At 51.7% G+C, this 21,080-nt stretch overlaps 1 protein-coding gene across 4 annotated transcripts in view; it reads right to left on the bottom strand.

Annotated features, from left to right (window-relative positions):
- Positions 1–3,649: 3,649 nt before the first annotated feature.
- The window catches only part of ATP9B (ATPase phospholipid transporting 9B (putative)), a 79,725-nt gene continuing 62,294 nt past the window's right edge, over positions 3,650–21,080 (bottom strand). For 3 of the 4 annotated variants that reach the window (XM_054382023.1, XM_054382022.1, XM_054382020.1), the window contains 12 exons: positions 17,106–17,189; positions 16,073–16,243; positions 14,727–14,825; positions 13,074–13,163; positions 12,436–12,580; positions 11,663–11,727; positions 10,455–10,610; positions 10,206–10,270; positions 8,719–8,827; positions 7,746–7,803; positions 6,687–6,890; positions 3,650–3,803 (listed from right to left, as the gene is read on the bottom strand). In XM_054382023.1, the coding sequence (XP_054237998.1) occupies positions 3,667–3,803; positions 6,687–6,890; positions 7,746–7,803; positions 8,719–8,827; positions 10,206–10,270; positions 10,455–10,610; positions 11,663–11,727; positions 12,436–12,580; positions 13,074–13,163; positions 14,727–14,825; positions 16,073–16,243; positions 17,106–17,189 (1,383 nt within the window). In that variant the 3' untranslated portion in view covers positions 3,650–3,666. Of the gene's footprint in view, positions 3,804–4,944; positions 4,978–6,686; positions 6,891–7,745; positions 7,804–8,718; positions 8,828–10,205; positions 10,271–10,454; positions 10,611–11,662; positions 11,728–12,435; positions 12,581–13,073; positions 13,164–14,726; positions 14,826–16,072; positions 16,244–17,105; positions 17,190–21,080 lie in introns of all 4 variants that reach the window. The other variant, XM_054382021.1, reaches the window with a different exon arrangement.

The following is a 21,080-nucleotide window of genomic DNA, read 5'->3' as shown; positions in this document are numbered from 1 at the left end:
GGGAGAGCAGAGAGCTGCAGCAGAGCCAGCAAAGAGCTGCAGCACAGAGAGCGGAGAGTTGCGGCAGGGCCAGCAAAGAGCTGCAGCAGGGAAAGCAGTGAGCTGCAGCAGGGCAAGCAGTGAGCTGCAGCAGGGCCAGCAGAGAGCTGCAGCAGGGCCAGCAGAGAGCTGCAGCAGGGAAAGCAGTGAGCTGCAGCAGAGTCAATAGAGACCTGCAGCAGGGAGAGCAGAGCTGGTTTTCAACTGCTGGTTCTTAAGCTGGTCCTTAACTGCTTCTTAAGCTGGTCCTTAAATGGCTCTTCAACTGATTGATTCTTACGTGGCTCTTAAGTTGGTTCTTAACTGCTTCTTCTTGAACTGATTCTTAACCTGATTAATCGATTCCTCAGCTGATTCTTAGCTGATTCTGAACCTGACTCGAACTAATCACCACTCAAGGGGAGGAATAGACCAAATCAAATCAGTACCAAAACCGCAGCAGGCGACTGACCTCCAGCTGCCACCCGCGAGGCTCTTTGGGCAGAAGCAGCTGAGCCAGAGCAGAGCTGCTGCTGCGGTGCAGCCACAGCGACACCTCGTGGTGCTCCAGCGCAAAGCGGCTCCACCGCGCAGTTCCTCTGCGGCGCTGGTTAAAGCAACGCTGCTGGACTCACTTCATGGACAGGTACTTGGTAGAAAGGAGGCTTTGTTGCTTTTGCAACCAGGAATCAAAAGTCGATTAATTAATAAATGATAATTCAAAGAACAAACAAACAAAAAAGGCAGAAAAATAAGCTGGGAAGAAAAAACTTTCAACACAGAAACAGCTGCAGTGGAGTGGTGCCCAAAGCAGCTCTGCAGTGGAGCCCAAAGCAGCTCTGCAGTGGAGTTGAGCCCAAAGCAGCTCTGCAATGGAGCCCAAAGCAGCTCTGCAGTGGAGGAGTGGTGCCCAAAGCAGCCCTGCAGCTGCTGCCTCTGCTCTTCCAGGAAGTAGTTTCCTATTGGAATGGTTACACCTCGATTTTACTCACCCAGTGTAACAGGAGGGTAAAGCTGTAGTGAAACTACACTGAAATTTTGCTCACCCAGTGTAGAGAAAAGTCGTATTTTAATCATTAATTTTACTCATCGAATGTAACAGGAGAGTAAAGTTGTAGTGCAGTTATCACACTTGAATTTTACTAACCCAGTGTAAGAGGAGGATAAAGAAGTTGTGTTGGAGTCACTACACTTTGGTTTGACTCCCCCAGTGCAACCCAAGGGAAGGGTTGTAAGAGGCTCACCAAGCAGCTGTGCTGAGCTGCAGGCAGGGAGGTGGTTTGTGGGCAGCAGATTTGATGATGGAGCCAAGGGAGCAGGGCTGCTGCTGCTGCTCCACTCCAGGCCTGAGCTGCTGCTCTCTGTCCTGCTGCAGGGAGCAGAGTTCTGACCCCAGGCACAACTCCAGACCCCACCTTGCAGCCCAGCCTGCCAGGGTTGGACCCTTCAGAGGCTCTTTGCTGCCAGATGCTCACCTCTGACACTTCACCAGCCACAAATGGTTTGGATTTGGGTTTTCTTCAAACACTTCTGCAGCCAAGCTGAGTTCCACCAGCCGCAGAAGACCGAGGAGCTGGCAGGTGCTGGGCTGTCACAGAATCACAGAATGGTTTGGGCTGGAAGGGAGCTCCAAAGCTCACCCAGCCCAAACCCCCTGCACTCAGCAGGGACATCCCCAACCAGATCAGGTTGCCCACAGCCCTGTCCAGCCTCACCTTGGAGATCTCCAGGGATGGAGCCTCAACCACCTCCCTGGACAATCTGTTGCAGTGTTCCAGCCCCCTCCTGGTGCAGACCTTCTTCCTGATACCCAATCTCAATCTGCTCTGCTCTACTTTGAATCCATTGGCCCTGGTCCTGCCCCTGCAGCCCTTTGGGAACAGTCTCTCTGCAGCCTTCTTGTAAGATCCCTTCGCGTCCTGGCAGGCTGCTCTGAGGTCTTCCTGGAGCCTTCTCTTTTCCAGGCTGAACAACCCCAGCTCCCTCAGCCTGTCCTCAGAGCAGAGCTGCTCCAACCCCCTGAGCATTTTCCTGCCCTCCTCTGGCCCCTCTCCACCAGGTCCATGTCCTTCCTGTGTTGAGGGCTCCAGACCTGCACACAGCACTGCAGGTGAGGTCTCAGCAGAGCAGAGCAAAGTGGCACCACTGTGCCCAGGTGGATGGCCTCTGTCCCTCTGTACCTGAGTGACCTAAGTGAGGAGACCACAAGGCAAGGGAAGCAGAGCAGCTGCTACCAGGTGGACTCCTCAGAGCCAGCAGTGCACTTGGTCAGGAGCTGCAGCTCTGCCAGCACAAGCTGGGCTCAGGATCTGAGGGCAGACTTCCTCCAGCAGCTGTGTCTGGGCCACCTGTGGAGCTCAGGAGGTGCAGAGCAGTCGTGGACAGAGCTCAGCAGTTTCCAAACAGCTTCCTTTTGTTGCAGCCTGGCTGGCAAATGTGCGTGGCAAGGTCACAGCAGTGCCTGGGGCCATGGGTGGAGAGGACAGGGTGGGAGAGCAGCACCTCCAGGAGCACTGTGCTGTGCAGAGAGCTGTTCCTAAGGCAGGCAGTGCCTGGAACTCACTGCCTGAGGAGGAGGAAGGACAGGCTGCTAGCTGGGCTGGGGAAGGCATCTACAGCTGCTGGGGTTTGGCAGGAGGGAACCTTTCCAGACAGCCACAGGGAAGGACTTGACTCAGGAGATTAGCTAAAGAAGGCTGCCCAGGGGATAAATGATGGAACCTGGGACTGGAAGATTTGCAGGAGCAAAGCACAGAGTCATAGGATGGCCCAGGCTGGAAGGGAGCTCAGGGATCAGCTCCTCCAAGCTCCCCTCCATGCCCAGGACACCTCTCAGGTAGACTCAGCTGCTCAAGGCCTCATCCAGCCTGGCCTTCAGCACCCCCAGGCAGGAGGCAGCCACAGCCTCCCTCGGCAGCCTGTGCCACAGTCTCACCCCCCCTGCCACTGCAGAACTTCTGCCTCAGCTCCAGCCTCCCCCTGCTCTGCCTCAGCTCCAAACCATTCCCCCTTGGCCTGGCTCCAGACCCCCTCAGCAAAAGTCCCTCTGCAGGATCCCTTCCTGCAGGATGCCTTCAGGTCCTGGCAGGCAGCTCTGAGGTGCCCCTGGAGCCTTCTCCTCTGCAGGCTGCACACCCCCAGCTCCCTCAGCCTGTGCTCCCAGCAGAGCTGCTCCAGCCCTTGCAGCATCTTTGTGGCCTCCTCTGGCCTCTCTCCAGCAGCTCTGTGGCCTCCTCCTGCTGGGGTCCCCATTCATAAGTGTTGCCAAACCAAAGTCATTGAACTTTATTTTAGAACCATACCAACTGAAAGTAAAAAAAAAAAAAGGTCAAAATAAAATAAGAAAATGAAAGAAAACTGAATCTGAAAATGGATTTGATCTGCCAAAGTCCTGGGAGCGTCCTTCTGCCTGATGGTCCCTGGCAGATGTTTCCTCCTCCTTGTTTCGTTTTGTTTTTTTTTTTTGTGTGCTCTATTCACTCCTTTTGTAAATTTATTTTGATGTTTAATTTGAGTTCCTGGAGCCCCAACACAAACCCACAGCCACTGGAGCACAGCCAATGTGCAACCTGCAGTCTTCAGGTGCGAGGGAGCAGACAACCCAAAGCCCCAGACCCCCACCCACCCCAGCAGGAGCAGAGGAGACTTCTAGGAGGTGAGCTTGGAGTAGCTGGGAGGAGAGAACTTGCGCTTCAAGTACTTGAGGATGTAGAGTGGAAGACAGCTGACCAGGGTGATTGCTGACACTTTCCACAGGAAGGTCACAGTCGTGATGAAGGCAACATCTGCAGGGACAAGAGGGAGGGCAGCTGGCCAGGGGCAGCCCAGCTCCCAGCTCACTCTTGGCTCTTTGCTCCAGAGCAGGCAAAAAGGAGAGCCAAGAGAGGCAACAAAGCAGCAGGAACTCAGCCTCAGTGCTCTGGACTTGCCAGGCAGAGGTTGGAGAGGACCTCAAAGGTCATCAGCTCCAAGCTTCTGCCCAACACCTCCATGGCCACCAGACCAGAGAGTCATTAAGGTTGGAAGAGACTCTAAGGTCATAATCTCCAACCTTCTACCCAACCCTCCATGGCCACCAGACCAGAGAGTCATCAAGGTTGGAAGGGACCTCTCAGATCACTGAGCCCAACCCCAACCCAGCTTCCATGACCACTAAACCCTATCCTGATGCACCACAGCTGCAAGCTCCCTGAATACCTCCAGGGATGCCCTTCACAGTTCCTTTGCCATATTTGCAATGGTCAAATTATTTCATTGTCATGCAAAAAACCTTTCATTATTAATTATGGAATGATTTAATTATCATGGGAAGAATTCATTAATTATGATGGAAAGGTCCTGGACCCCAGGGGAGCTGAAGAATGGGGGTGAGAAACTTGACCAAGAAGGGGGACACTCTGCACTTGCTACTGCCATTTCTTGGACCATCTTTGCAATGGTCAGACCATTTGATTGTCATGGAAAGATTAATTAGTTGTTAATTAGGTTAATTAATCATGGAATTATTTAACTATGATGGGAAGATGCTGGAAGCCAGGGGAGCTGAAGAACTGGGGTGAGAAACTTCAACAGGAATGGGGACACCCTGCAGTTGCTCCTGTAATTTCTTAACCACAGCTCCAATAGGCCAATGACTGAACTGGGATGAAAAGGTTAATTAACCAAGAATTCATCATTAACTGTGGAACTGTTTAGTTGTGATGGGAAAATGATTTACTCATAATTTCATTGTCATGGAAAGGCTTCTTGAGCTGTGCTGGAATGATCCCCAGGCCAGCTGAAGAATTGGGAGTCTGGGGGCTTGTTCTTCCCCCATTCCTTAGCTTTTCCCCCCAGTCACCTCCAGCTGTGCACAGGCAATGATTCAGGACTTCAGTGGCATGAGGAAGGCTGCAGGAAGGGAAGGGAAAATTGCAAGGCACCTACCTAAGAAAGCTCCAAAAGACACTCTGCCTATACCTGCAGAGAGGGAGAAGGCCATCAAGGAGAGGTCGACAGAAACTGGCAGTTGGGAGAAGCCAAAATGGCCCCAAAGCAGATTTGCTCCTCAGGGAGGGGGAGGGGAGGGGGAGGGTTGTGGGCAGCTCCAGCTGGGCCAGAGGTGCACTGCAGGCCCCCGGGGAAGGAACCTGAGCTGTAGTCACAGCACAGCGCTGGGAGCAGAGAGTTTCGGTGTCAGGAGGGTGAAACAGAGAGGGGGAAATGGGGAAAATGGAGAGGTTGGGTGAAAAACAGAGAAAAAATAGAGATTTGGAGTGGAAAGAGGGAAAAATGGAGAGATTTGGGTTAGAACTGGGAAAAATCTTGATTTTGTGTTAAAACCTTTAAAGTAGAGAGATTTTAGGTGGCAATGTGTAAAAAGATAGATTCTGGGGGGAAACAGGGAAAAAAGAGAGAGCTTGGGTGAACACAGGGAAAAAAATGGAGATTTGGGGTGAAAACAGGAAAAAAGGGAGAGACTTGGTGTTAAAATGAAAAAAAGAGAGATTCTGTGTTAAAATATGTAAAAAAGTAGATTTTGTGTTAAAACAGAAAACAGTTTGTGTGAAAACAGGGAAAATGGAGAGGTTTTGTGTTCAAACATTTAAGAATAGAGATTTTGTGTGAAAACAGGGAAAAAATAGAGATCTTGTCTTAAAACTGGGTAAAACGGATTTGTGTTAAAAGAAACAAAAAATAGAGACTTGGTGTTAAAGCAGGGGAAAAAAGATTTTGTGTTACAACAGGGCAAAACCAGAGATTTTGTGTTGAAACACTGAAAAAATTGAGAGATTTTGTGTTAAAACAGGTAAAAAAATATAGATTTTGTTAAAACAGGGAAAAAAGAGAGATTTTGTGTTGAAACGTTGGGAAAGTAGTGATTTTGTAACAAAAGAGGTAAAAAAAGAGAGATTTTGTTAAAACATTGAAAAAATCATCAGCACAAAGCAAGGATTTGGACTCCAAACCTCTCTCCTGCTGCCCTCCTGCCTCACTCTCCAGCAGCACTCCAGCTCCTGTAAGCTGATTTGGTGAAACCTCACAAAATAATTTAGCAGCTTGGTGAAACTCACAAAATAATTCAGCAGCTTGGTGAAACCTCACAAAATAATTCAGCAATTTGGTGGAACTCACAAAATAATTCAGCAATTTGGTGAAACTCACAAAATAATTCAGCAGCTTGGTGAAATCTCTTGGAGTTTTGGTGACAAAAAAAAGAATCCTCTTTCACCTGATGCCAACCTCCAGGACAGCTGGAACCTTGGAGCTGGGCAAGGTCAGAGCAAGGGTCAGGAAAAACAGGAGGAAAGTTCAGGATTTAGGAAATCACTGCAAGAAGATTGCTTAGGAGAAAAGGAGAGGGAAAAGCTTCCAGCCAGCAGGAACCAAGCCTCACCTCCAGGCAGGCAGGAGCCTTTCCAAGCATCTCCAGGGGCAAAACAGACACCTAGGAAGCCTACAAGCTCTGTACTGGAAAGCTCTTTGCTCACCACTGGAATTCTCTTTGCTCCCCACTGGAATGCTCTTTGCTCCCCACTGGAATTCTCTTTGCTCCCCACTGGAATGCTCTTTGCTCCCCACTAGGATTCTCTTTGCTCCCCACTAGGATTTCCTTTGCTCCCCACTAGGATTTCCTTTGCCCACCACTGAAATGCTCTTTGCTGGCCACCCCAAAGCTCTCCACTCACCAAAGTATTCATTTAGGAACGCAAGAGAGGCCACATAGCAGCCAAGACTGAGGAATTCAGCCACCACCATCAACCAGTGCCACGTTCTTATGGTCAGGGCAACCATCAAGAGCTCAGTCAAGATGAGGGCAGTGAAGGAAATGGCCACCACGTGGACAAACTCAGACTCAAAAAGCAGCAGGGCTCCATACATCAGGATCCCACCTGGGGAAAGGCACAAAAAAAAAAAAAGGGAGGAAAAAACAAACAAACAAAAAAATCTCAGGGTGTTCACAACTGGACACCGAAAATCTGATTACAGGTTGCCCAGAGAGGGAGTTGAGGCTCCAACCCTGGAGATGGTTGAGATCAGGCAGTCTGATCTAGTGGAGGATGGCACCAAGGAGCAGGGAGCTGCAGCTAGGTCAGGGCTGCCCTCAGTATCCATCCAGGCTGGGGGTAAGGAGAGTTAGAGCAGCCCTGCAGAGAAGGACTTGGGGTTCAGGGGTGTGCTGGACAGGAGCCAGCAATGGGCACTGGCAGCCCAGAAGGCCAAGGGCAGCCCTTGGGCTGCTCTTGGCCTTCTTGGCTGCCAGTGCCCATTGCCAGAGCTGCAGAGAGAGGATCCTGCCCTCTGCTCTGCTATGGGGAGACCTCTCCTGCAGGGCTGTGTCCAGCTGTGGAGCCCTCAGCACAAGGAGGACCTGGAGCTGATGGAGAGAGGCCAGAGGAGGCCCCAGGCCTGGAGATGTTCAAGGGGAGGGTGGAGAAGGCTGTGAGCAACCTGCTGTAGGGGAGGATGTCCCTGCTGAGTGCAGGGGGTGGGGCTGGGTGGCCTCTGCAGGTCCCTCCCAACCCATTCTGTGAGTCAGTGCCAGCCATGCCCTTCTGGGTGCTCTGCAGCCATACACAGCCCAGGCCCTGTGGTGCTTTGGCACACTCCAGGAACCTCCACTTACCAGATAAGCAGAAAGCAACATCTGGAAGTGCTGGGGAAATGGGAAGCTTTGGGAATTCTGCCACTGCTCAGAGCAGCCAAAACATTCTCAGTTGAGGAAGAGCAGGAGGAGTCTCTCTTACCTTGGTAAATGCTGATTAGAACCCAGATGAGGAAGGTCTTAAAGGACAAAGATCTTCCCTAAGGTGGAGAAGGGAGAGGACAGTTAAAGACTGCTCAGAGAAATCAAAAGCTGCTTAAAGAAATCAAAAGCACTTCTGGTGGTTACTCAGAGGGAAATAAAGGCTGTGAGGTGCTGGCAGCTAAAAACTTCTGCTTGGCTGTATGCAAAAGGAAGCAGAAAGAACTCCAGAGCCCCTGGGGCCAGACTGAAAGCCACTTGGGCATTGCATTGTCTCAGTGCAGCCACTGATTGACTGCAAAAGGTAATAGCAGGGCCCAAAAATTTATTAATGCAACCAAAAATGCAATAATGCAGCAGGGAAATGCCACAATGCAATAGAAAACATGTATTAATACAACAAAAATATCATAATACAACAACAATTAGCATGAATACAATCACAAAAGAGTATCAATGCAACAAAAAAGGTATTGATACAGCAGAAAGTGTACTGATGCAGCATAAAGGGCATTAGTGCAACAAAAATGCATTAATGCAACAAAAAATGAATTAATACAATAAAAAGGCATTAATGCAATAAAAAGGCATTAATGCAACAAAAAAAGGCATTAATGCAACAAAAAATACATTAATGCAACAAAAAAAGGCATTAAGGCAACAAAAACTTCGTTAATGCAGAAAAAAAAGAAGACAAAAAGAGCATGAATACAACCAGAAAGGGCCTCAATAACCCAATGGGTCCCATGGATTCTTGTCCCAGGCCCTCAGCCTGCAGCTGCCTGGCCTGGAAGCCCTTCAGAAGGTGCCTGCAGGAAGCCCCAGATTGCCCAGCAGGAGCTGCCAGCAGCTGCCCAACAGAGCTCCCAGCAGAGCTCCCATCAGCTGCCCAGCAGAGCTCCCAAGGGCTGCCCAGCAGAGGTGCCAGCAGAGGTGCCAGCAGATGGCCTGGCTGAGCCCTGGGCAGCTCCTACCTTGGTGAGGTCCTTGTAGAGCTCTGGGTAGAGCAGGGCCATCTCTGGCTTCACATCCTGGTCCAGCACGAGGGAGAAGACAGGGAACATGGTATAGATGGTTGCATACCTAGGGGGAAGGACAGCACAGGGAGGGACTCCTGGGGCTGCTTTCAACTTGCTCAGCTGAGCTCAAGTCTTCTCCTGAAGTGGAACCCAACCCTGCCCTGCCCACCACTGAGGTCACTGCTGAGGGACGTGGCTGCTGCTGCTGGGAAGCCCTTGGGGCAGGAGAGGGCAGAACACACACAAATGTCTGCATGGTCCTCCTCACTGCAGCAAGCTGAGGGTGGCTCTCAAAGCTGCACACCTTGACCTGGGCAGAAACCTCCCTGGTGGACCTGGGGAACCTTCCTAGGCAGTGGCTGCAGCTGCAGTTTTGACCAGGACAAAACTGTGATCCCACTGAGACCTGGATGGCAGCCTCAGACTGGGCTGGGAGATGTCCTCCACTGCCTTCACAACCTGGGTCACAACTCCAGCTGAGTTGGGAGATTCACAGATTCATGAATGGTTTAGGTTGGAAGAAACCTTGAAGCTCATCCAGCTCCAACCTCCCTGCTACGGGCAGGGACACCTCCCACCAGCCCAGCTTGCTCAAGGCCTCATCCAGCCTGGCCTGGAACACCTCCTCCACTGTCTTTCACAACCTGTGCCGCAACTCAAACTGGGCTGGAAGCTCCAGGAGGGCAGATTGAGACTGGAAGAAGAAATTCCTGACAGTGGGGAGACATTGGCACAGGTTGCCCAAGGGAGGCTGTGGATGTCTCCTCTCTGGAGGTGTTCAAGGCCAGGCTGGATGAGTCCTGGAGCAACCTGGGCTGGTGGGAGGTGTCCCTGCCCATGGCAGGGGATTGGAAGTAGATGACCCTTAAGGTCCTTCCTAACTCAAGCCATTCTATGCCTCTATGACCTTCAAGATCCCTTCCAACCCAAGCCATTCCATGACTCTCTGTCCCTCTCTGTGAAGAAGCTGAGAAGGTCTCTGCAGATCCTCCTCTCCAGAGAGCAACTCCTCAGGCTGTGAGCAACTCAGATGTGAGCAACTCCTCAGGCTGAGAGCAACTCAGATGTGAGCAGCTCCTCAGGCTGTGAACAACTCAGATGTGAGCAGCTCCTCAGGCTGTGAGCAACTCAGATGTGAGCAGCTCCTCAGGCTGAGAGCAACTCAGATGTGAGCAACTCCTCAGGCTGTGAGCAACTCAGATGTGAGCAACTCCTCAGACTGCTCCAAGCAGCAGCTACTGGAACTGGGAACTGGGATTGACTGGGGACTGGGATTGACTCAAAGTGGTGCTGGGACTGACTCAAATGAGGACTGGGTTGGACACAAACTGGGAACTGGGATTGAGTCCAACTGGGAATTGCGGTTGACTCCAGCTGGGAACTGGGACTGACCCAAGCTGGGGACTGGGACTGACCCAACCTGGGGCCTGGTTTTGACTTACCCTACCATTAGGAATCCTTGGTACAAGGGAACAGATGCAAAGTAGAAGACTGAGGAGAAGACAGCCTGCAGAGAGCAGAGGATTTGCCACATGAGACAGACTCCCCCCAGGCCTCTGCCACAAAGGGGAACAAAAACACCAGCAGGGGCTGGAGATGGTTTTGGAACACTTCAGAGCCAGAGGGACTGCTGAGAAATGTTCAGGAAGTGAGAGTTTCTGAGTTGGGTCAGGAAGCAAAGGGTCCAATACCTGCATAGTTGAAATAATAAGGCCTCTGTGCATGACAAACTGACCAAGTGCTGCTGATCTCTTGTAGCTGTTCCGACCGTGCACCATCAGCAGCCTGCCGATGTGCTTGAACTGGGTGATGGAGAAGTCAGCTGCTAGGGAAGCCTGTTTGCCCTCCTGCAACAGCCAGAGAGCACTCATGGAGGAGATCCACCCCAGGGGGGAAGCCTCCTGCCTCACATCTCACCCTCAAAGGCAGCTGGGCTCCTCCTGCAGGGATCAGCCCTGTGGCAGGGCACCAAGGAACAAGGGAATCCCCACCCCGGCCCCGCTCTGCTCTGCTCTGCTCTGGGGAGACCTCTCTGCAGGGCTGTGTCCACAGGGAGGACCTGGAGCTGATGGAGAGAGGCCAGAGGAGGCCACAAAGGTGATCAGGGAGCTGGGGAACCTCTGCTATAGGACAGGCTGAGGGAGCTGGGGGTGTGCAGCCTGCAGAGGAGAAGGCTCCAGGCAGACCTCAGAGCAGCCTGCCAGGACCTGCAGGGGCTCCAAGCAGGCTGCAGAGGGACTGCTCCCAAAGGGCTGCAGGGACAGCACCAGGGGCAATGGTTTGAAATGAGAGCAGAGCAGATGGAGATTGGATGTGAGGAACAAGTTGTGCAGCAGGAGGCTGCTGGAACACTGCAGCAGGTTGCCCAGGGAGGGGGTTGAGGCCCCAGGCCTGGAGATGTTCAAGGGGAGGCTGGAGAAGGCTGTGAGCAACCTGCTGTAGGGGAGGATGTCCCTGCTGAGTGCAGGGGGTGGGGCTGGGTGGCCTCTGCAGGTCCCTCCCAACCTTACCATTCCATGACTCTATGATTTTGGGTGCAAATCCCAAGATACAGAGGGGGGAACTTAACTGCCTGTGCTCCTTCTCTCCCATGGCACTCTGGGCATGGCTTATGGCCATGGTGGTGCTGGGCTGCTGGTTGGGCTGGATGTCCTTAGAGGGCTTCTCCAACCCAAACAACTCTGATTCTGTCAGGTGAATGCTAGGCAGAAGGGTCTGCAGGGTTTGCTCCTGCTCTCTTTTGTTTGGGCAGAGGACATAGAAGCAAAGAAAATATCAGACCAAGGACTCCATTTTTGTCCTCTTGCAACACCATTAGAAGTTATCAATTATCAGCTGCCTAGAAGCCTCTCATCCCATGCTCCCACAGGGAGCAGAGCTGGGAATATGTCACCATTACCTTGCCTTCAATTCCAATCCCACAGTCTGCTGCCTGGATCATGCTGACATCATTGCCTCCATCACCTGCAAAATGCCACTGCAATGTTCAGCTCTTCAGGGACTTCCTCCTCTTGCCCTCAGCATATTCTAGAATGCTCTCAGCTCCCTTCAAGCTCTCCCACCCCATCTAAGGGCCATGATTAAGGACTCCAGCAACCAAGGCTTGTTTGCTTGAGGAGTCAGAAGCTGACCACACTTGGCTCATGAAGGGCATTGCCTTCTACTCATTCTTTCTCTAGCATCAGGTGGAACAGGCTGCCCTGGGAGGTGGTGGAAGCCTCATCCCTGGAGGTTTTAAAGGCCAGGCTGGATGTGGCTCTGGGCAACCTGCTCTGGTGTGAGGTGTCCCTGCCCGTTGCAGGGGGGTTGGCATAGGATGAGCCTTGAGGTCCCTTCCAACCCTGACAGTTCTGTGTGATAGAAGGAGAGGAAATGGCCTCCAGGGGAGGGTCAGCCTGAAGATTAGGAGAAATTTCTTTGCTGCAGGAGTGCTCAGGGATTGGAAGGAGCTGCCCAGGGACGTGGTGGAGTCCCCATGCCAGGAGGTGTTCAGGCTGCCTGTGGCCATGGCACTCGGGGCCAGGGTTTAGTGGCCATGGTGGGGCTGGGCTGGATGCTCTTAGAAGCCTTCTCCAAGCCAAACACTTCCAGGACCCTCTGAGACCTGTCTGCTGAGCAGGAAGCCCCCCCGGCTGTGTGGCAGGAGGTGCCCGGGGGGGTGCTGCCAGGTACCTATGGCACAGGTGCGCTTGCCGGTGTGGTGCTGCAGCAGCTTGACGATGTGAGCCTTCTGCGTGGGGGAGCAGCGGCAGCACACCACCGCCGGGCACTGGCAGGCCAGCTCCACCAGCTCGTGCTCGTAGTACCTCAGGCACACCTGGGGGGACACAGCAGCCAGCACTGCTCCAGCCAGCCTGCTCCAGCCAGCACTGCTGCGCTTGCAGCTGCACCCCAGCCCTGCCTGCTGCACCCCAAAGTCTGCCAGATGCACCCCAAAGTCTGCCAGCTGCACCCCAACCCTGTCAGCTGCACCCCAAAGTCTGCCAGCTACACCCCAATCCTGCCTGCTGCACCCCAGCCCTGCCTGCTGTCACTGAGGAGGTTTGGGGCTGTGTGGCAATGGCATGGCTCTTGAGAACTAAAACCTTGAGAGCTTGAACCTTGATCACTAAAACCTTGAGAACCAAACCCTTGGGAACCAAACCCTTGGGAACTTGGATCCTGACAGCTTGGACCTTGAGAACTAGAACCTCTCCAGTTCAGGAGGGACAGGGAACTGCTGGAGGGAGTCCAAGGGAGGCTACAAAGATGCTGAGGGGACTGCAGCACCTCTGTGCTGAGAAGGAGGAGGAGACAAACCAAGTTCTCACCTCAAGTGAGTCTCCAGATATCACCAAGGCACAGTCATGCTTCCTCCTGAAGGCATTGAGCTCCAAGTGAGCCTCTCCTCGAGTGGTCACCTGCCAGAGCAAACATTCACAGAAAACCTTTGCTGAGATTCTTCAGAAGCCCTGCCTGGAGAAATTCTTGACACTGAGGGTGGGGAGACACTGGCACAGGTTGCCCACGGAGGTTCTGTGGGTGCCAAGGGGCTCCTGGAGAGCAAACACAGGCCTGGTGCTGGCTGACCTCACAGCTGACACCAGGGCTGCACAGAAACCTAACTGTGGTTTGGCCCCAGCTGAGCTGGGCTGAGGAGAACCTCATGAGGTTCAACAAGGTCCAAGGGCAAGGTCCTGTAGCTAGGTGAGGGATGCCCTCAGTATCCATCCAGGCTGGGGGTGAGGAGAGTGAGAGCAGCCCTGCAGAGAAGGACTTGGGGTGCTGGGGGGTGTTGGGCAGGAGCCAGCAATGGGCACTGGCAGCCCCAGAAGGCCAAGGGCAGCCCAAAGGCAGAAGAGAAGGCTGCAGGCAGACCTCAGAAATGCCTGCCAGGACCTGCAGGGGCTCCAAGCAGGCTGCAGAGGGACTGCTCTAGGGAGGGGGTTGAGGCCCCAGGCCTGGAGGTGTTCAAGGGGAGGCTGGAGAAGGCTGTGAGCAACCTGCTGTAGGGGAGGATGTCCCTGCTGAGTGCAGGGGGTGGGGCTGGGTGGCCTCTGCAGATCCCTTCCAACCCATTCCATGGTTCTATGATCTCTGAGGTCCCTTCCAACCCATTCCATGGTTCTATGATCCTTGAGGTCCCTTCCAACCCATTCCATGGTTCTATGACCTCTGAGGTCCCTTCCAACCCATTCCATGGTTCTATGATCCTTGAGGTCCCTTCCAACCCATTCCATGGTTCTATGATCTCTGAGGTCCCTTCCAACCCATTCCATGGTTCTATGATCTCTGAGGTCCCTTCCAACCCATTCCATGGTTCTATGATCCTTGAGGTCCCTTCCAACCCATTCCATGGTTCTATGACCTCTGAGGTCCCTTCCTCCCCACCCCATTCTCTCAGTGTTTGATATCTACAACCATCCTCTGCTTGCTCCCAGGCTGCCTGGGCAGTGCTGAGCCCTGGAGCCTGAGGAGCCTTTCATGGCTCCCCCCAGTGCCAGGCAGCCCTGCCCAGGGCTCTGGGTTGGGCTTTGCTGCTCTCCTGCAGAGGAGCTGCTGGCCCTGGCAGCCTCCACCACGGTGCCTCCCTCCCCCTGCTGCCAGCACAGCTGAATTCAGGATGAGTTCTGCTTGAGCCTAAAGAGCTCTGCTGATGAAAATGCTTAGAAGAAGCCAGAACCACATTAAGGCATCTTCAGTCCCTGACTCTGTCCTCCTGGCTCAGCACCTGAGCCCTCTCCATCCTTTCTGAGGTTCTGTGTCCATTGCATGAGTGAGGAGAGACAAATGCACCTTGGACCTGGCTCAGCCAAGCACAGCTGCCAACAGCTACCTCCAACTGCTTTGTGCTTCAACCTGCCTTGAACAGCCACCAAACCCTGCTTCTCCTGACCACAACCCAACTCCTGATCCAAGGAAACCAGGCTGCTCCCAGCTGTCCTATGCTGAACCCAACAGAGCAGGGTTGGAACCATACTTACAGGTCTGAAAATGTGAATATCTTGAGTCCTGGACACCAGGTGAGAACTTTTTGCAATGCAAGTTGCTGTCTCCAGTTTATCTCCTGTCAGCATCCAGATCTGCAAAACAAGGTCACAGTGAACCCTGCTGGACAGCACCCAGTTGGCTGCTGACCAGCTCTGGACCTCAGGCAGCTCCCTTCCTCCTCCTTTCCCCCAAGGGCCCATGAAGTCCAGGTGAAGCTCTTGGCAAACCCAGCAGCAGGGGAAGCACAAAAGCCTTCCCCTCTGGTCCTTGATCAAGGGTAAGAATGGAGACAACCCCAAGGGAGGAGGACATTGGCCAGCAGCAGCCTCCTGTGACCCTGCTGAGAAGCCAGCAGAAAGCAGCAGCCAAGCAGTGGGACAGAGCATCACAGAATGCACCAGGCTGGGAGGGACCCTCAAGGGTCATCTCCTGCAGGCAGCAGGGACACCTCCAACCACAGCAGGCTGCCCAGGGCCACATCCAGCCTGATCTTGAATGCCTCCAGGGTTGGGGCCTCCACCACCCCTCGCAGTGTTCCACCATCCTCACTGCGAGGAACTTCCTCCTGATCATAGAGTCACAGAGTGGTTGGGTTGGAAGGGACCATGATGGCCATGGAGGTGCTGGGCTGATGTTGGACTGGATGAGCTCAGAGGTCATGGCCATGGCACTTGGGGACAGGGTTTGGTGGCCATGGTGGTGCTGGGCTGGTGTTGGACTGGCTGAGCTCAGAGGTCATGGCCATGGCACTTGGGGACAGGGTTTGGTGGCCATGGTGGTGCTGGGCTGATGTTGGACTGGATGAGCTCAGAGGTCATGGCCATGGCACTTAGGGACAGGGTTTGGTGGCCATGGTGGTGCTGGGCTGGCCTTGGACTGGATGAGCTCAGAGGTCATGACCATGGCACTTGGGGACAGGGTTTGGTGGCCATGGTGGTGCTGGGCTGGTGTTGGACTGGCTGAGCTCAGAGGTCATGGCCATGGCACTTGGGGACAGGGTTTGGTGGCCATGGTGGTGCTGGGCTGGTGTTGGACTGGCTGAGCTCAGAGGTCATGGCCATGGCACTTGGGGACAGGGTTTGGTGCCCATGGTGGTGCTGGGCTGGTGTTGGACTGGCTGAGCTCAGAGGCCTTTCCAGCCCAAGGCACTCCCTGGTTCTATGACTCTAACAATTGCCACTGGTCTTTGCTGACACTTCTGGTGAGTGCCAAGCCTGGGAACACTGTTAGCACAGCAGAGATGGCAGCTGCCTGGGCAGGGGGCTTGGAGCTGAGCATCTCCAGAGGGCCCTTCCAAGTGCCAGCCCCTGTGAGCAGCTGTGGTGCCAGGGCTCCGTACCTTGATGCCAGCGTTCCTCAGCATCTCCAGCGTGGGTCTGACGTCTGCCTGCAGCTGATCCTCCACTCCAGTCAGACACAGGAGCTCCATCTCTCGCTCCAAGCTCTCCACCACAGCAGCCACCTTCAGGTTCCTGTCGTGGATGCTCAGCTTGGCCTGGTTGTAGCGGCTCTGTTGGCACAGACACAGCAGTGCCCATGGCTGGGCAGGCTCCCCTGCACCTGCCCTCAGCACCTGCGGGCATCACCCAGCAGGTAGACAGCGCCGCAGGGCCACCCCTCTGCGGGGAGGGAGAGATGGATAGAGGGAGGGATGCAGGGATGGATGGAGGGATAGTGGGTGGGTGGATGGATGGATGGAGGGATGGATGGATGGAGGGATGGATGGATGGATGGCAGATAGGTGGATGGATAGAGGGAAGGAGGGAAGAAGGTATGGAGGGACAGATGGAGGGATAGTGGATGGATTGATGGATGGATAGAGGGAAAGATGGATAAAGGGATGGGTAGATGGATGGGTAGATAGAAGGAGGGGTAGATGGAAGGATGGAGGGAGGGATAGATGGAGGCATGGATAGAGGGATAGATGGACATGTGGATAGAGGAATGGATGGAGGCATGGAGGGATGAATGGAGGCATGGAGGGATGGATGGAGGCATGGAGGGATGGATGGATGGAGACAGGGAGGGATGGAGGGAGACAGGGAGGGATGGAGGGATAGATGGATAGAGGGAACGAGGGATGGAAGGATGGATGGATAGACGAAAGGAGGGATGGATACATGGAGGGAGGGATGGATGGATGGATGGATGGATGGATGGATGGATGGATGGATGGATATATGGATGGATGGAGAGCTATCTTTGGGAAGCAGCAGATGTTTGAGGCCACTCTAAACCCCCAGAATCGAGCAGCACCACAGCCATGGCCTCAGCTCTCCCTGCCTGGAACCCAAGGCCTCTTTCCTGCCCCACCATCAGAGGCAGGAGGAGGTTCCCCTGGCAGGCACTGCCCCAGCCCTGCCCCTCCATACCTCGAAGTCCTGGTACTGCTCCTCGGTCAGGGACTTCTTGGCCACCACCAGCGTGCGCAGACCCTCCCGGGCCATGTTGCCGCACTGCAGGGAGCAGCACACAGCAGCGGTCAGGCAAGACCCAACCTCCAGGCAGCCCCTGCAGCCCCTCTGCCAGCAGGGCACACCTCAGCCAGAGCTCCTGGGAGGCCTCCTCAGGCTCCCCCATCCCAATCCAACGATCCCATCGTTAAGCACGGAGAATTGAAGAATTCCATCGTCACTAATTCATCTTTCCAGGAGAATCAAACACTTGGATCATTGCAGAGATGGGCCAAAACCTGCAGGGTGGCCCCACTCTCGGGGCACTTTCTCATCTCAACTCTTCAGCTCCCCTGGGTTCTGGGATCTTTCAATCCCATTATTAATCCAATTAATTAATTAATTTCCCCAATGACAATCAAATAACTTGATCGTTGCAAAGATGGTCCAAAGATGGCAGTAACAAGCAGAGAGTGTCCCCATTCCTGTTAAGTTCCCTCACCTCTTCAGCTCCCCTGGGTTCTAGGATTTTTCCATCAGAATTAAATAATTCCATAATTAGTAAATCAGTAATTAAAACAATTGGTAATAAATTGACCTTTCCATGACAATGAAATAATTTGACCATTGCAGAGATGGTCCAAAAATTGCAGTGTCCCCATTCTTGGTACAGTTTCTCACCCCAATTCTTCAGGTCCCCTGGGTGCTAGGATTTTTTCCATGATAATGAATAATTCCATAATTAATAATTAATTAATCTAATTATTAATCAATTAATCTTTCCATGACAATCAAATCGTTTGACCACTGCCAACAGGGTCCAAAAACTGCAGTGTGCCCATTCTTGGTACAGTTTCTCATCCCAGCTCTTCAGGTTCCCTGGGTTCCAGGACCTTTCCAACATAATCAAATAAATCTTTCCATGGTCTTTCCATGACAATCAAAGAATTTCGCCATTGCAAAGATGGTCCAAAAACTGCAGTAGCAAGTGCAGTGTGTCCCCATTCTTGTTACAGTTATTCACCCCAAATTTTCAGGGTTCTAGGATTTTTCCATCAAAATTAAATAATTCCATAATCAATTAATCTAACTTAACTAATTAATTAAGCTTTCCACAACAATCAAATAATTTGATCATTGCAGAGATGGTCCAAAAACTGCAGTAGCAAGTGCAGAGTGTCCCCATTCTTGGTAGTTTCTCCCCCCTAATTCTTCAGCTCCCCTGGGTTCCAGGACCTTTCTAACATAATTAATTAATTCTTTCCATGATAATTAAATAATTCCATAATTAACAACTAATACTTTTTATGAGAATCAAAAAATTTGATCATTGACAAGATGGTCCCAAAATGGCAGTAACAAGCACAGAGTGTCCCCATTCTTGTTGAAGTTCCTCATCATGATAATTAATTCATTCCATAATTAATTCATCTTCCCATTCAACAAGGACCATTGCAAAGATGGTTCCAGTAACTGCAGGAGCAGCTGCAGACTGTCCCCACTCTTGTCACAGTTTGTCACCAACCTCACCTGTTCAGTGTGGGTGCTAGCAGGGTGTCCCCTGTGCTGCTGGCCCCTGGCCTTTGGGGCTCCAATTTCATCACATTGCCTCAATTTGCATTGAGTTGCATTGAATTTCATCAGATTTAACAAAATGCAATCAAATTTCATTGAATTCCATCAGATTCCATAAAATTTAATCACATTTCATTGAACTTAACAAAATTCCATTGAATTTAGTTGAATTTCATCAAATTTCATCCCATTTCATCAAATTTAATCAAATTTCATCAGATTTCAACAGAATTTAATTGAATTTCATGGAATTTCATCAGATTTCTTCAAATTTAATTGAATTTCATCAAATCTCATCAGCTTTCATAGCATTTCATCAAATTTCATCTACTTTAACCAAATTTCATCGAATGCCATGAAATTTAACCAAATTTCATCAAATTTCATTTTATTAAAAGTTGTGAGGCTTGTTCCAGAGGAAAACAACCTGGATATAGGAGAGGGGATCCCAACTGGATCCCCTGCCATTGGGAGAGGGGATCCCAAATGGCAGCAGAGCTGGGGCTGGGCTTGATCTCCAGAGGTCCCTTCCAAGTCCTGCACTCAATCCTCTCCAGAGGTCCCTTCCAAGCCCTGTACTCAATCCTCTCCAGAGGTCCGTTGGCCTGGTGGCTATGGAGGTGCTGGGCAGAAGGTTGGAGCTGATGCTCTGAGAGGTCTTTCCCAGCCTCAGTGGTTCTCTGTTTACTTTGGAGAAGGCACAAAACAGAATCAAAAGAGATTTTGCTTCAGGACCCCTCGATGGGTTGGTTGCTGTGGGCAAGGAGATTTCCTTCTCTGCCTTGAAGAAAACCTCTTTTGGGCTAAAGCTCTCAAACCAAACTCCTTTTGGGGCACTTCACCCCCATTTTCTTATGCCACTGAGGAGTGAAACCAACAGAGGCTGTGGCCATGGAAAGCAGCCCTGGCATGGGAAGCATCCAAGACAAGCCAGGCTGCCTCCCAGCCCCCAGCCCACTCTACTGACCTGACCTCATCAAGCCCAGCACAGGGAACAATTATTTCACAATTAATTGTGCATCGTTAGCACCAAAAGATAATTTTTATGACACTCTGCTGAGTGTCTTGAGGGAGTTTTAATTTATTTCATGGCCCTGAATCCATCCCAAGTGCCCTGCAGCAGCTATTGATTCATATTTGCCAATACCATGATGAGCATCCACGGGGCTGCTGCAGCCTGAGCTTCTTGTCTGCATGGCAGGGGCAGGAGGAGGTGATGCTGGTGGTGCTGAGCACTGGAGGCAGAGGGTGAGGAATGTTCAGCAGTTTGGAGATTCAGAGCCAATTTTTACAGTAAAAGTCAGAAATGTGGTTAAAAAACCCAAACAAATAAATCTCCATTTGGTTGAAAACCTGAGGAAGCCTTGGAATTCCTAACACCTCTCTGGAATTTCACACAGGGTCTGGAAGGGACCTCCAGAGAGCACCCAGCCCGACCCCCCTGCCAGAGCAGGGCACCCAGGGCAGGGCACACAGAACACAGCCAGATGGGGTCGGAAAGGCTGCAGAGCAGGAGACTCCACAGCCTCCCTGGGCAGCCTGCTCCAGGCTCTGCCACCCTCACAGGGACAAAGTTTTCTGTTCCCAGGGTACCTCCTCTGCTCCAGCTGGCACCCAGTGCCCCTTGTGCTGTTCTTGGCCACCCCTGAGCAGAGCCTGGCTCCAGCCCTGCACATCTTTATCCCCAGCAATGAGGGCAGCCCTCAGGCTGCTCTGCTCCCAGCTCCCAGCCCCAGCTCCCTCAGCCTGGCCTCACAGGAGATGTTCCACTGCCTGCAGCAGCTCTGTGCCTCTGCCATGGACTCTCTCCAGCAGTTCCCTGAAGTCCTTCTTGAGCTGAGGGGCCCAGAAGTGGGCACAAGATTCCATTTGAAACGTTTAGATTTAATTCCATTTGAATGGTTTTTATTTGCTCTATTTTGATTTGAAATTCTTAGGTTTTATTTTGATTTTTTCACTGTTTCATTTTGACTTTCCTTTGAAATGTGTAGGTTGTATTTTTTTCACTGTTTAGTTTTTCCTTTGCTTTGGAACTTTTAGATTTTACTTTGATTAGAAATGTTCAGGTTTCATGTTGAGTTTGTCTCTGTTCAGTTTTGGCTTTGATTTGAAATTTTAGGTTTTGGTTTTGATTTGAAATGTTTAGGTTTTGATTTTAAATTCTTAGGTTTTCACTTTGATTTTATAACCTTTAGGGTTTTTTTGATTGGAAATTTTTAGGCTTTTATTTTCATCTTTTAACTGTTTAGTTTTGACTTTGATTTGAAAATTGTAGGTTTTACTTTGATTTGAAATATTTAGATTCTATTTTGATTTGAAATGTTTAAGGTTTTGTTTTTATTTTTTTTATCTTTAGCTTTTATTTTTGATTTGAAATTC

This window comes from Indicator indicator, chromosome 6 (genome assembly GCF_027791375.1).
Source record: "Indicator indicator isolate 239-I01 chromosome 6, UM_Iind_1.1, whole genome shotgun sequence".
Classification (NCBI taxonomy): Eukaryota; Metazoa; Chordata; class Aves; order Piciformes; family Indicatoridae; genus Indicator; species Indicator indicator.
This window is presented reverse-complemented; position numbering and strand designations above follow the sequence as displayed.